General features: G+C 47.5%; 1 protein-coding gene across 2 annotated transcripts in view; it reads right to left on the reverse strand.

The window, feature by feature from the left end:
- The window catches only part of ARID5B (AT-rich interaction domain 5B), a 107,469-nt gene that overhangs the window by 80,429 nt on the left and 10,904 nt on the right, over positions 1-16,136 (reverse strand). The window contains exon 3 of one of the 2 annotated variants that reach the window (XM_067299776.1): positions 14,918-15,143. The exons of the other annotated variant lie outside the window; for it this stretch is intronic. Within the exon in view, the coding sequence (XP_067155877.1) occupies positions 14,918-15,143 (226 nt within the window). The remainder of the gene's footprint in view (positions 1-14,917; positions 15,144-16,136) is intronic. 2 annotated transcript variants of the gene reach the window in all.

Here is a 16,136-nt window from a genome sequence, read left to right on the forward strand (position 1 = left end):
CCCGCGATCCAGTTCCACTTTTCTTTACTCCAACTTGGAGTTATTGTACAATTACACCACAGAATGGCATAATACAATAAACAGAACTGAAAAAGGGAAAGAAAACAATTTTTTTTTCCCCTTACAAGCCAGGTTCAGTGTTTTTGCCTATTAAAGTAACCGAAGATGCTTCTCTCAGAAAACGAAGTCAGAAGGCAGCGTGCCAGAGGCAGCTAACACAAATCCAGATTCCCGAGGGGTGGGCTTTCTGGTTTGGGGGGCTTTGCCGGGCGGCAGTCCTGCAGCGAGCGCTCCCGACGCATCCTCTCGATCTCTTCGCGTGAAACAGGGCAGGAAAAGGGAACACTTTTGAAGATCTGCGCACGGTTTGGAAAAACGTCATGTTCTAGCCTCCCCGTCCAAGGCCACGGATTTCCTAACCATGAAGTCCGCAGCTATTGCAAAGCCCCCTGCGTATACCGCGTAATGGGAGTTAATTTATCACTCAGGTCACTGTATACTAGCCGGGAGTTTGTAAACAAGAACGGATCACAGGTTTCATTTTTGTGTTCCTTTCAAACTGGAAGACCTAACAGTTTCCTGTTCCAACATACAAAATAGTATTGCTTCTATAAACCTCCTCCAGCCTCCTTGCCAGCAGTTTCCATTTAATTAAACTGACAGCAAAACAGGGCCCTTGCTAATGTGATCCAGACCAGTTTTCCTTCAATGTAAATTCTCAGGCATGAAATTACATCTGAAACAGACACAATAATCCCTCTATATCTTAGTCATAAGTTTAATCTATACTAAAATAACATTTTCTTTGTCTATACTGCAGTCTGTTTTAGAATTCAATGATCTTTTCTTCTTTCCCCAGTTGAAGTTCAGGGAATTATTCAACTTCCATTCACCTTACAGTCAATTCACAATTTTCTTTTTGCCTGTAATTTATACACTCATTGTTGGTTTCTAGGTCACGTGTAGCAAAATGATCTTGCATGTGAGAAACCAGATTCAGGACCTGCTTCAAACTTTCACTTTCTGGAAATGAAATAAGGCTAGTAGCTTTATAAAGCCAGTTCACAGCTGCTGAAAGCACTCTGACTTTCCTAAGCTAACAACTTGGTCTTTCACACAGCTCCTCAGGTCAGCTAGCTGTGAAGACCAAAGTTGCTGAGATTTGTAGGTACCTGTGTTCTTCAATAAAACAAGGTGTGTGTGTGGGGGGGGTTGTTTGTTTGCTTAATGATCCATAACATTTCACTTTAGTCTAGTCATTCTTGTCACTACTCGACTGATGTACGATTTCCTGCAATGCCCAGGAAGAACAGAATACGCAAGAAAGTAGGTCCTTGTCATGGAGCAACCACGGGGTTCATGATGATCTCCTCAATGAATTGCAGGGTGCATCTACGTCATGTGCACGCATGACTGCAATCCCCGAGATATGTAGGGTGTTTCGCTCCTGGCCCATGTGCTGCCTCAGGTTTGTATGCACCGGCAAAGCAAACGAGGCTGGGAAGCTACAGCCCCCCCCTGCAATTCGGAGCCTGGGACATCAGAGGGCTGGGAAGGATGGTATCCACGCTGCAAAATCTGCAAAAGTCACCATGACCAGGAGAAGGGCAAAACACCATTCTTTTCCTACCGAAGTCAGTGTGGGCATAGTGGGGACCTCACTGGGACCGCCAAGCCTTTACACTTGCTAGGAAGAAGTTTTATCTCTGTCACTGCCAAAACGCTCTCCTAAACCTGCTACCGGACCGAGCGGCCACGTCCATGCAACAACGTTGGAGAGAAGCTGCTGCTCTTTGCTGCTTTGCAGGTTCCTCCTGCTGGAGCAGTCCCTCACCTGAGCTCTGCTGCAGCAGGTCTTCCCGCTCGGTGGGATTTACACACCATTTAGCCAGCAACACATAAAGACACACCAGGGTACTCATTTTGAAAGACACTGTGGCAGGATGGCCTGCGGCGCAGAATGCCTCGCTGCGACTGCTGCCTCTACACTTCGGTCTCGGAGAGGAAAACCACCACTACTGTATGCAGCTGTGGTCCTTCCGATGCCAGTCACGCTCTCAGAAGGAAGACAGGTAACCTGCTCGTTTTAAAGGAGAGCCTGAAGCCATCCTGAAGATAGATTTCTGGTGAAGTTTTAGCACCACCAAGTTTCCACACAAAGCTGTATAGATGAGCTCAGATACAGGTATCTGAAACTCCTGCTGGCCAAAGTGACAGATGAGGTGGCATAAGAGAAACAGCTGCACAGGAACCCTACAAAAATGAATGCAAGGACAGCCTGCTCCAAGAGGTCAGGATCTTCGTTATCCTCACCAGACCTCCCGTAATGGCCCACCCCACACTGCCAATATCAGAAACTGCTTCCATTTAGGTGAGTGAGCTTTTCTAGTTTACGGTCTCATGCTCAGCACCAGCATTTTCTGACCATGGAGGCAGCTGTCACTCTTCTACCCCCAGTCTTCAACCAGCTTCCAGGACAGTACCCATAAGGTACCCGCCACCTCTACAGGTTTGCAATGGCTGGGATTTGCCATAGCTCTGCTGCGGGTACCAGGATCCTTCCGTGTATTAGGTAGAGACAGCACAATGGTCCCCATACCAAATGAAACATAAACGTGGTCTCCACATTCAGGTTGTCCATGACACAGGAGAGGGCTCCCGAGCTCTGGAGTTAGCAACCCCAGCATGGAGCTGGTGTCACTTTGCCTGGTGAAGAAGGATGCACAGGATAAAGAAAGATGCTGCTGCAACGACTGCTCCAAGGAGCCTCATGTCCTGTTTTGGTTTGGGCAATCTGGGTAGCAAATTGCCTGAGAAATGGTAAAGGTACGGAGCAAGATAATCTGCTTACAGATAATTGGGGCAAAGATCCCAACAAGGCACACACAAAACTCCAGTCCTACCTGCAATCCGTACAGACATGCTTTGAAGGAAAGGAGCAAAACCGGAAACTGCAGCCCTGCCTTTTCTACGGAAACCGCCCCCTGTTACCCTCTCTTGACCACTGTTGGTGAAGACAAAGTCTCCTGCAAGTCACATCGAGCTCAGGGCTTGCCTCGACCTGGGACACTCAGGACTTTGCGGGACTGGGTCCAAGGACTCGTTTTGTTTCATGAGAGCATGAATGACTCCTTGTGCTCCAGCTGCAGACACTATGTTCATAAGAAGCCCAAGTGACAAAACCACTATAGAAACAAGAGAAAACTCGACCACAGCGTATTTTCCAAGTTTCTGCCTGCCCAGCCAAACATTTGCAAAACCTTAGTTACATGCCCAGCTAAAAATTCCAGCTGCCCAAGAAATGCTGCATGATTTTAAGTGAGAAATTTGCCACGTGCCCAGCGAGGTATGAATGATGCTTTTAGACAGACCCACTCAAAAGGTCTGCAAAGCCTGGACAACATAATTTCCAAGCGCTGCTGTCACAATCTCCCTCTTCAAATAAGAAAATTCGTTGCATTGTTTTCCTAAAGTGCTTATTTAAGAAAACCAGCCCTTCGCTAAGCAGTCTGGCGGCTTTGGGAAAAACAGAAAATTTCATTTATGCAGCAGAAGGCAGTGGTTAGTCATTAGCCCGATCAAAAATCATTACAGACCCTTCTGGCGATTGCTGTCCTGCTTCACTGCTTGTGAGGGTCTCTCGTTTTAGAGACAACACCCAACAAGTGTTCTCCAGGTAAAACAGACATAAGCCATTCGCTACCGATATATTGGCTTTGTCTATAGGGTGACAAGGAGACAAAGGTGTCACGAAGCCGCTTCTCGCGCTCCCCCGAGCTCCAAAAGAGGAGGCAAAGAGGTGCTGCTTTGTATAAGCACCACGCACAACTGGCCAGAAATGAGGCAATGACTTCTCACGTTAATTTATATCCATTCGCTGATATGTCTGATCGGTGGAAAGTCTCTCAACGAGACAGAGAGGCTATCAACGGAGTTTCTGCTACAGGGGGCGAAAAAATGCTTCTGTCCCATTTCTGCAAATGCGCCAGGATCATGTTATCTACACACGAATTCCTGCCCACGCTCTCGCCTTCCCTCCCGCGTGCCCTGCCGTCAAAAAGCGGGGACAAAATTGGCCTCATTTCCTGTGTATTTCATACAGACCTAAACGTCCTTAAGTATGTTGTCAGGGAATATATTTTAAAGCTGCTGTGCTCACATCTGATCTCCTACCCTATGCTTTTAAGATATTAAATAGGCTTTACCCAATAAATCACGTTTCGCGCCCTGCAATCACATGGTCTCCGAAATCATCAAAAGGCTAAACCCTGGGCTGTTCACGTTCATTATATGCAAGTCTAAGCTCTAAAAAACCAAAATAAAAACGGAGCACACAATCCTCCCTCCGGGGAAGGCTAAGAAGGAAAAAAAAACCCCAAAACCCACCAAAACAAACACCAAAACAACCCCCCCCCCCCAGAAAAAAAGAAACGCGCTGTTAAGTTTTCCGCGGGAAAGCAAAGCCACCTGGGCGGCAGGGAGACGGGAACGCGCCGCCGCGGCCCCGGCCCAGCCCAGCCCAGCCTTCGCTCCCAGCAGCCCAGAAACGCCCCCGCTCCCCCAAATACCAGCTGCGGGAATAACCGCATCTTTCATGTTTTACAATAGCACAAAGACAACAAACGGAACACATTCAAGAAACACTGCGGGAAACGCGCCAAAGTTTTAAGGAACATTCCCTTTGGAAATGAAGCCTTTTTTAGCCAAACCGCTACGATTTTGTTTTAGTGACTCATACAAATGGATTCTGGACGGAGGTTTAAAAACGGGATATTTTCTCTTCTGCTTTTAGGTTCACCTCAAGACACATGAATGAAAAAGCAGCAATAAGAACATTAGTCTGGGCTTACAATCACTAACAGCCTCTAAATAGGGATCTACTAAATTGTAAAGCTTAGCTGAAGTTTCAAATATATAAATCTGAAAATACAATTCCTCCTAAAGGGGGGCTGGGCAAGGATCATAAAACTATAAAGAGATACTTTGTCCCCGTGGACTGCAAGAAGCTAATCATTAGCCACCCGTTTATAGAGCTTACCTGTTTATTACATTATTTTGATATTTTTCCTTCACAGGGGCCTATTCCTTACTTCTGCCATATGGATAATGAAAAAGATTCACTACCTCCAGGCAAAATGTTTTTAAAGACAAAAACATTTGCTGGATTAAAAACAAACAAACAATCCAACAAAGTGTACATAAATTTGTGCTTGACTACTGTTGGGTATCTGGAATGGCGCACATTTTCTTCAGAAATTTTTTCTTTCAATTTTTGATACATATGACAGTAATATATATACCCAACAGCAAAATGGGAAAACTAAATTTAAAACACACTTTCAGACCACCCTTTCTTTTTTTTAAAGAAATTTTTCTTTTCCAAGGCAAGAGGGGAGGGGGGGGAAGCTTGCGCCAATGTTTTGAAGTACTGCAAGTTCTTTTGCCTTTTAACAGAAATATGTAAACAAGGTGTATGGCTGTAGGGTAATGTTCCAGTCACAAAGCATTCAAGAGCTGGAGTGAAGCTATTTAAAGAATGGAGTAGTCAATTCCTGAGGCCAGATGCTAGTATAAATATGAAACTATGTTCACACTGCAGATTAAATTATTTTTAGTTTCTGCATTTGAACTGCCAAAATTATTTGGTTGTTTTATATATATATATAAAATTTATATATATATTTATATATCTAGATATCTAGATATATATACTATACCACAGAATTTCAGAACTTATGGGGCTCCATTTTTGTGTTTCTGAACAGAGGATTAAGAACACGAGTGTAAAAGGCCTTTTTCAGCTATTTCCTCTGTGCACCCAAGCTCACAGTGTATACCAACACACACTGTCACAAGGAAGGGTCATGCAGGGAGCAGGAAAATTAAAAATAAGATGGAGCTGAAACATTTGAGATTTTTGAAATAGATTTTGATAGTACTTCATAATTTAATTTTCATCCCACAAAGCTTTTCATCAGGAAATACTTGGTATAAAAGAAAAGTGGAGACTGTGGTTTTAAAATAATTAAAGAGAAAAACATACGTTAAAACCGAATTACATGTTGTCTACTGGGTATGCTGTGAGAGCTCACGCAGATACAGCTAAAAATATCAAATTAAAGTCACCAGTAATTAGCTAAAAACCAAATAATCAATAACCCTGTGACCTTGCAATAGCAAGAACCCACATGGATCCAAAAGAGAAAGCCAATGAACCAACCTGGGGGCAATCGAAGCGACGAGCTGGGGGAGGATTCACCACCGGTGCCCACGAGCCCCCTCCGGGGCTGACAAGACCCCCGCACACACCACCAGCCACTTCGCTGTTGGCTTTTCTGGGGGTTTTGCCTTTGCCTCCTCAGCGGGCAAGGCGGGGAGGTCCAGGATGCACCTCAAGGGCCGGACACGTTCGCCGGCGTTGGGGGATGAGTCCACCAAAGAGCGCAACGGGAGCCGCGGGGAGAGAGGTCCCCTGAGCCAAGGAGCCTCGCCACGGTTTGCCGAGGGCTTGTGAGGAGGACGAGGCCATCAACGCAGGACAGCTGGCTCTGGGAAGACTGCGGTGCTGCAGAGGACATCTAACATCGGGACGCGTGAGCCAACACTAAGCACCTGCGGAGATGCTGCCACCGCCCCGGCGCAGCACGGCCGGGGACACCGGGCGCGATTACGAACGGGCGACGTGGGGCACGCCGAAAGCCGGACCTGCTCTCCAGTACCACGTCAGACCCCAGGTCCTCATCAGCTGTTCTTATGAGGCGCAGATCTGGCACCGCAGCGGCGAAGCTCCTCTGGCTGGGAAGGCTGACGGTCCCAGCCTTCCCCCGGTATTTAGAACATGCTTTTAAAATGCATTAGCCTGCACTTTAAAGAAGCCTGGGACCAGAACATCTGGGCTTCGGTTGTTTTGTTGCTCAGTAATAAAAAGGGAAAAAACGATGCAGCTGCAGACAAAACGTTCAGGAGCCCAGCAGCCACCTTGTCACGCTTTACCTATTTTCCCTGCACTAGCTTCATTCAGAGGAGAAGAACAGGGCACGAGGGAACCTGGAGGAGGACAAGAGGGAACCTTTCCCTTTTATTTTTTTTTAATTATGTTTTGGATTTGTGATAGCATTCTTGGATCGCACAGCACAGGGGGATCTATTCCACCCGTGACACACATGTACAACTCCCCCTGGCACTAATGGGAATCACGAACATGTTGCGAGAGCAGAATTGCCCCCTAAAACTGCAGGGGTGTGAACAAGGTTGTAAATATATCTCAAGGTTCTGGTAACATCAGAAACCAGTCTAGCATCTTTCTCATGGTTTATTATAATATCACCAAATCCCTTCTACGTATTTATAGCCTTGTAATTCACAATTATTCTGGGTCCATAAATGTTTCTGGCATCTGAATGTAGAACTGATACTATTATTTCACATATTATTGTACTGTCCGTGAATGCTAAATTCATTCCAGCAGAGACTCCTGGAGTTCATTCATCAGATATTTTATGCTACTGTTCTTTTAATGATTCATTTATCCTTAGTAATATTTGTATTCTGAAGTGCGGCGTCTCCAGCCGACAGCACAATGCTCTGCTGAATTATCTTTTTCTTTCACAGCATAACAAAGTAGAGCACAGTCAAATTGAAGATGGCCTTTAGTACATTGTCAGAACAATACTGCTTACCAAGCATATCCAGACACATTTCTCAAACCACATGTAATGCTCTGGCTGCCAGCATGCTCATAAAGTCATTAACCAGCATCTTAAAATGAGGATGTGATACATATATTTAAATGTTTAGGAAAATCAAATGCATGCTCTTCTACAAGGCTATTTTGAATTTCAGCTTCTACATATATCAATTATGCAGCAGTGCACAGATGTAAAAATTCACCTTGATTTTTCACAAGCAGCTGAAATACACTCCTGTTAAAATAATACATATTATTTATCACTAACAGAGGCTTCCTTATGGCGTTAAGGATTTGTCCTTCGCAACGCAACAGAGCAAGGGAGCCCCAAGCTGAAGGTTTACAGTGTTGAGGATTTATTTTTACAAGCAAATTATTATTAGCAATAAAATTAAGGAGGAACTCACTTCACATGGTACAGATTTTACTAAATAAAGTAAATAAAGAAGTAAATAAAGGTTATGCCACAACACCTGCAGTACAAAACCCATCCAGTAAGTTGCAGCTCATGCTGCTGTTACACGTTTTAAATCTGCGCTTTCTCTGTCACCCACTTCCCCCAAACCGCACTCCAATTTGTGCACCCACTCGGCCTAAGCCCCCCTTCCCAAACACCCTGAACCATCAGCGGCCCCATCCTGCGAGGATCACCGGGCGAGCAAAGAGAACAAGCGCCGGCCTTTCCGCGAGGCGGCGCTGAGACCCGGACCGAGACGCTTCGAAAGGCCGACGACGGCAGGCCAGGCGCATCGCAGCGTGACTGCAAGCACGAGGCCAGAGGTCTCCCTGGGCACGGGAGCAATGAACGCGCAACCCTGAGGAGCAACGTGGAAGCACGGTGCCGCGTGAGCTGGGTCGGCTCTTCTCCTCCCCCAGGACGGGAGGCGACACCCGGATCCGGCCGTGGCGTGGGCAGAGCCCGCGGGAGGGCCCGAGCATCTCGGCACGGCAGCGCCGGTCACGGCCCGAGCGACTCACGAGCCGGGACGAGGACACTTCGACTGGGCTAACAGCGCGCTCGGGGTCAAGGATGACCACCAGACTCCAGGCTCGGAGCACACTTACAGCATGGGAAAGCAACCAGCCCGGAGAAGGAGGATGTCCTCAGGGCCCACCAGGCTATACCGTGACGCTATAGAGCTGTTTGGTTTGCTCAGCCACTTCTGGCTGGCTGATGGAAAGGACGCAACGGCGCCGACCATCTACCAGGAACCAACCGCCCAAGCCAGCAAGCGTGGCCCAGGGAGGAGGACGCCGGTCACCTCCCCGGCACGCGGGGACACAAAACAATGCAAGTCCCAGACGGGGTCCCGGGGGACCCAGGAACAACGTGGGCAGGGCCGGGAGGCAGCGGGAAGGCAGGGCAGGGAGGAGAGCGGCACCCTCGGCACCCCACGGCAGAACGGCAGCTGCGGCGAGGAGGCGATGCAGAGCACGGCAGCGCTGCACCGGCAGGCACGCGCTTTGAGTTACTGGAACAAAACCTCACGGTCAGTAAGAATTAAATGCAAGATCCAGCAGTGACTAGAAGGGAAAAAATCCTGGAGAGCAGACACATGTGGGTTATTACACTGCCTGGCAAGGTCAATCTCGGTGCTAAAAACAGACAAAAATAAAAAAAGCCATCAAACATTTTTAAAGGCACACTGTCCCACAACGGCCACTTTTTACACTTTCTGTGAACGGCCCTGTATTTTCTACCTGCTTTATTTTGTAATTATGTAGGCTACTCCCGCTCCAGCCAGGGGCTGCCACAAAACTCTTATTAATGGTGCAAACTGCCGCAGCTTCAGCTTTAGAAGAACTTGGGGCAATTCCCTCTGACTTCGCAAGGCACTAAAATTTAACTCTTCCTCCTCTCCTACTCTGCAGCAGTGATTTCTTCCCTAATGTTTCTGAACAGACATGAATTGCAATTGCAAATGGCTTCGCTCTACACCGGCGACAAAGTGCCCTGTCATACCAATACGTAATTGAAAATGCTGATGCAGTGACAGCCGCTATCAGCACGACTCCGATAACCATGTTAGCCTGCTCCTGCCGCAGCAGCGGTGGGGGGGGGGGAAGGGCACTGCGATTTGGGGCTACCTGGGGAGAAGCTAGGTGGGATTTTGTTTACATTTCTCCATAGATCGCCTGCATTTCAAAGAACAGCATAGCCACCTCCTCAATCCCCAGGAGCAATGCCACCACCCACTTTTACCAGAGCTCAAAGGCAGGCCCAAGTTTGAGGAGAAACCCAAATTTTCTCTGTTTGATAAGGCATGCTTAAAGTTCAAGATATGTGGTGTTAAAACTCCTTTTAAAAGCCACGAACGGCAGAGGCTCGATGCAACACAGTGGTGAAGAAAAGGCGTCCACGGCGAGGGCTGTGTTTTAAAACGTTTCTGCCACCCCCATAAGTTTCTTCTGAAACGAAGCAATCAACAGCACCTAAACCATGAGGGCGTTCCTCGGGCACGCGCGGCCTCTGGAAGGACCAGGCGGTTGAGGACAACCTCCAAACCCGCCGGCCTATTCGCACGGACAGACGCGGGAAGGCGCAGAGGAGAAGCAGCAGCAGCAGCAGCAGCGAGGAGCGAGCGAGCGAGGAGGGAGGGCGCGAAGGCTCTCCCGGAGACAGCAGCATCGCTCCTCCTGGAGACGCCGCCGCCACGGGAGTCACTGGGGGTACGTCGCACCTGGCAGCAGCGTCACCTTGCAGCATTCGAGCCAACAAGCCTACAAGGATTCGTTATCTCACACCTAGTGGCCTATAAGCACAAAGCAAACATCTGAAAAGCTTAATGAAGTTTAAAAAAAAAAAGAAAGACTCGCAGAGAGGCCGAAGCGCCGCAGCCCACTGGGCTTGGGAAACGATGGCAATGCCAAGCTCAGAGCCACGGCTAGCTCCCAGCTTGTCTCCTGCTCCCACCGCCTTCCCAGGAGCTCTCGCGGCAGCTCCTCAGGTATCTCCCATCCAAAACACGCTGAGCGCTACAGGTACAGGGTAGTTAAACCAGAAGAAGATGGCTGAAGAGAAGAAGGCCTTCACGCTTGGTGGCATCTCTGAACAGCAAGCCTAGCAGCGCGGCTCTCCCGGCTGCAGGAGCTCTTCTGCGACCGCAGCATCGCCCAGCGCGCGCTAGGAGCTGTACGAACACCCAGGAGGACACCAGACGGCAGCCCTTTCCCAAAGGAGCCACCTCCTCCATCTGGCCTCCGTGGAGCACCTCAGACAAAGTCCCGTAATAGCCTCATCTGCAGCAAAAGAGCTGTATCAATTCAGCCGGCTAAAGCAGAGCGAGAGAGGTCGCTCCAACCCACAGGACAAAAATAACATAGGGTGCACGGGGGCACAGAGGGGGGAAATGGGATAATGGGACACTTACGGGAGCTCGACCGAGATCAGAACGGCATTCAGCTCGGACAACGGGCCAGGAAGACACCAGGAAGAGGCAAAAAAAGAAAAAAAGAAAAAAAAAGGCAGCCAAAGACAGAAGGAGGGGAACAAAGAGGCATATGACTTGGGCAGAAAACATCCAAAGAAATAGCTGTACTCGCAAAGGCTAACAATTAGCTGGTTAGAAAATTATTGCATCAAGTTAAGCCGGGAGAGCCTGACTTCAGCCGCACACGACGGACAACGAGAAAGGCGAGTCGTGCCGGGTCAGAAGTCGCCATCGCGAGCGTGGGCTACAGATTACTGGTTTTGGTAGCATTATAGCTTGACTATATCATAATCCGATAACCCGCACGGGGAGGAGTGACGGCTGGTCCCGTGTCGCTGGGGGCGAGCCATCCCCGCGGGGCTCGGGCTGCCCAGGAAGCTCCGCCAAGGAGTTTGCAAGGAAGAAGTAGGAAAAACTGCCAGGAAACCTCCTCGCGACCGGCAAAATCCCCACTTAAAAGTAGTAGTGGATTTTCCTGGATTTCGGTGAGAACGAGGATCTTCACCCTGCGGCAGGCACGGCTGGGGTCTCCCGACCCGGCGCAGCCCGGACCGCCGAGCCCGTGAGCGCCGCGGCCCCTCGTTTCCCCTCCGTCTCTTCTCTCAATTTCAGCTCTGACTCCTCTATCTTTTATTTCTTTTAGAAAAAGACACATTTAGAGATGAAACCATTCATAACTGCCTATCCACAGACAGTTTGTGGCAGCATAATTGACAATGAGTCTGCTGCAAAAATGAAAATGCTGTTTTAATAACCTTGGCCTAAAATACATTCTGTTGTATGCCTCAAAGGGTTTCAATAAAAAGTCAACCTGTAGAGACATATTTTCTTGGCTTAAACAACAATCCAAAGCATATAAATGTAGTCCAACTATAATGACATATTTATAGGCCAATAAAGCTTACACTGCAGCTTTCATACTTCACTTAAAGGAAGTCTGTAAGAAGCAGTGTTATATAAAATAATTTGAATTTTTTTTCAAACTATAGCCCAAGGAATACAAATATGCAACTTTGCCATATTTAACTGATAGTGTTTACATTGCTTAGTTGCTAAAAATTTGTAAAATGAACTAATTCCTCATTTGGTGACTTCCAACTGGTTTACCAAATATGGGTATACAAGTCATTTATTACAAAGAAAAATCCCCTAAATAATTCTAAAGACAAAAATAAATAACTAGCGGCCTTAGTAGTGAATGATTTAATCAGACCAATTCTTCTGGAAAAACAGGTTCTCATGTTCATTATGAATAATACATTCCTGAACTCTATTTTTATATGCTGCATTGTTGTTATTCTTTATTTTTCTCAACATTTGAAAGAAATATTCAGAAAGCTATAAATAGTCTTAAGACATTAACTGCTTACATTCAATATTGACATATTTGTAGAAAGGGACAAAATGTATAACATAAATACCTCAAAAGGCAGAAGAAATAATTTCTAAAAATCATTTCTCAGGCTGCAATCTTGAAGCTCACAAAAAAATGCCATTGCTAGGTCTTTTATTTAATACAGTCCTAAGGAAAAGTTCTGCATAATTCACTAGTGATGAAAACAGTGGAATTCTACCAAAATACCAGTTTCTTCAGAAAAGGAAAAGAAAAAAAGAAGGAAAAAAGAGAGGAAAGGAAAAAAAAGGGGAAAAAAAGAGAAAATAGAGAAAAGAGGAGGAAAAACAACTGAATTTGAATTCGGGTCAACTTTCAATTATAGGTGGACGGTTTCCCCGGGCTGTGGCTTAACCAGGCGTCACCTTATTTTTGGCTCAGCCGAGGGCCGCTGCGCGCGGCACAGAGCTCGCGGGAGGCGCCGCTCCGTAGCCGGTTACGGCGTGAGGCAGCCTCGCGCCCAGCGGTCGTGCGTTTAATCACGTCCGTTCTCACGGTGCCGCTGCCACGGGCCTGCGCCAGCCACGCTTTCATTTCATCCCGGTTATTTCACCCTTTGCCACTCCTGGATAGTGTGAAAACTGATTTTGTAAAGGTTTCCTGAGCAATTTGGTAGGGACATGGTTTTCTACTACCTTCTACAGCGAGGTCCAAAGACACCTAGTAGGAAAAATCTCTGATTCTGTTTGCTTTTACAGGATTTTTCTGTAATGGAAAAATAGTTTTTCATAGGAAAAAGGGGGTCCAGGAGTTCACCTTGTTTGTCTAGGCATCTTCAACACCTGCTTCAGAAACCTCCCAGCCTCGGTGGAAAGACACAACCAAACAGGGCTGCTTCACGAACAACAAAAAATCGCAGTTCTTGCGAGTTATTTTCAGATCTGAGAAGCAAAATACGCTCAACTTCTTGGGTCTTTCAAGTAACGAAAAATCATCTTAGTATTAGATTTAAGAAGTTTCTTTGATCGCCTTTCACAGGCTAGACCAGTTGTCTATATCAACGTGACTAATCTGCTATAGGTCTTCTTGAACCCTTGGTTTCATCCCCACCAACCAGCCATGATGAAGAAAAAGGCAATCAGAATCAAACGCCATTCAAAATACCCTTTTCTACTGAAAAAAAGCAAACAAAAAATGCTAGATTCACCGACTGAAAATGAGCAACACCAGATTGTGGGTTATCGAAATTACAGCGTATAGTTTAGATTCCATAAGCATTTCAGTATAACCCCTATTTTCAAAGGCTTAGCATGCAAGTATAAGCTTTAGGCTTCAAGATAATTTTCTTTGGCTCCTATGGTAGATAACAGCAATTTCATAACTTACCACAAGGGTTTTTTTGTTTGTTAGAAACAAAAACAAGAAAACATTAACACACAAAAGTTCTGTCTGAAAAACATTCAGATTCTTTTGACACAACAAACAAACGCAAAGAAATGTAGTGCGTAAAGAAGATGCCAGGGCAATAGCACAGAAAATTACTGCATGTAATCACGAACCAGAAGAAACCACACAGAAAAGCAAAGCAAAAGAGAACGAATTGCACGGGTTGTTTTTTTTTCCTGGAGATGCAATGAAAAATAATAACAACTTCCAATTGTGCTTTAATCTTCCAGCCTATGTATCTAATGGCGATATGAGAGATTGGCAAAATCACTTCACCGTTTGGCAAGATCAGGAAAACGAGATGCAGAAGATAAATCCTCCAAGACGGAGCGTCAGCTCAGCGCAACCTGGCTGCGGCGCCAGCGCAGCCGTGCCATTTGTAACGCCCAACTCGGCCCCGCAGCTCCTGCTCACGTAGGTACAAAAGCATTTCCTCGCGCGCGTCGGCCCTAACGTCTAGTTTCTTACCTTTCAACCCATTCTGTCCTAAACTTGATGCTCTTTTGAAACATTTTTTAAAAGCTTGGTAAAACAGAGAAACGTCTCCGGAAGGCACCTCAAAGCGCCGTCCCCGACAGCGGTGATGCGCCTGCGGCCGCAGCCCGGCGAAGGGGCACGCGCGCCGCCAGGAGACCCGTCCCCCGGACCTTGGGCCCCACCGCCGGCTTTAGAGCTCGGAGCGTCCGCGAGGAGCGAAAGCGGCCCCAAAGCTGCGACCATCCCCAGCGGCAGGGCCACCACCGCCGTCCCTCACGCAGGTCCGGCCGGCGTCCCCGGCGCATCCCGCGAGCCGAGTCCCATCCTCACCTCGGAGGGCTCCCCACGTCCCCGTCCTGGCGGGGCTCCCACGCGCAGCACTGGTCTCTCCAGCCACCTCCTCCCACGGGGAGCACCAGGACACTGGGGCCACCGCCCGGCCCCACCATGGTGACACGCCGCCCCCCCCCCCCATTGTGACACGTCGCCCCACCACTGTGACACGCCGCCTCCCCCCCATTGCGACACGCCGGGAGCACTCACCGAGGTCAGCCTTCTCCTTCAGGATGTCTTTGAAGTTCAAGCCGCTGCTGAGCGTGGACTGCCGGTACCTGGCCAGGGCCTCCCTGTGGCCGCTCCGGCCCGCGTCGGCCGGCGGCACCGGCGCCGCCCGGAAGCCGCACCGCCACTTGGAGAAGTCGGACTGCGCCCATCTCGCGAGGTCCTCCAGCTTCACCGTCACCTTCTCCGACACGGCGATAACTTCATCCTGCGGGAGGCGGCCGGACAGGGAGACAGCGCGTCACCGGGGGCTCCCGCGGAAGCGCTCCGTGCCGCCGGCACGCCGGGCTTTCCGCGGCGCCCGATACCCAGCCCGAAGAGCCCTCCGAAGCGCTGGCTGCCAAATCGCTCTCTACAGACCCCGAAGCCTCCAGGGAAAGTTTGTTTTTTAGGTGCAATTAGCTGCGAATGTAAAAATTCATGGCTGGATGACTAATGGTTATAGCTAGTCCTGAAATAAATGGCCTAAGTAAATCTCCGATTCTTGGAACTCTGACTCACCAGAAAATTCCTGCGTTTATGGTACATTTTCCCTTGGCTTATTCGCAAATATTGAATTTAACTTTTGTCCTAAAAATTAAATAAAACTGTGATGTAATCCCCAAAGAAATACTACATAAATGTTATGTGCTTCCCACCAAAAGAAACTTGCACATTCTCATGTTTCTTAAAACCTTTTTCGAGATCAGAAAAGAACCGTAATTTTTTTTCCCCTTCTTAAACAGACATTCTAAGAAAAGCACTTAAACTTAGTTTAGCCTCCAGAACATATACTTGAATTAAACAGCTCTAATTGCTGAATTTTATCCTTCCAGGAAACAATCAACCCCTCTCAGTCATGATGAATAAGCAGAATGTTTTATAGCTGACTATAGCAAGCAAGGGCTCGAGAAAGCCTCAGAAAAATAAACAAACAAACATACGCACGTATCCAGCCAGATACACTCCAGATATTTTAGTTAAAATAGCAGGAATAATTTATGCTGCAACGAGAGCTGGCTGCACACCACACCTTGCAAACCACACCTTGCTAGCACTAAATAAGGTTACAGGTTCTTGAAATAAATAAACCAGAGTCCAATTTTTCTCCCAAATAAACACACGTATTTGTAAAGGGGAGAGAAATTCTTTGAGTTATTAAACAAAGAGAAATGCACGATTGATTCTCTCTGTGTTTGTTATTTTTTTTCCCCCACTGAAC

This window comes from Apteryx mantelli, chromosome 7 (genome assembly GCF_036417845.1).
Source record: "Apteryx mantelli isolate bAptMan1 chromosome 7, bAptMan1.hap1, whole genome shotgun sequence".
Taxonomy (NCBI): Eukaryota; Metazoa; Chordata; class Aves; order Apterygiformes; family Apterygidae; genus Apteryx; species Apteryx mantelli.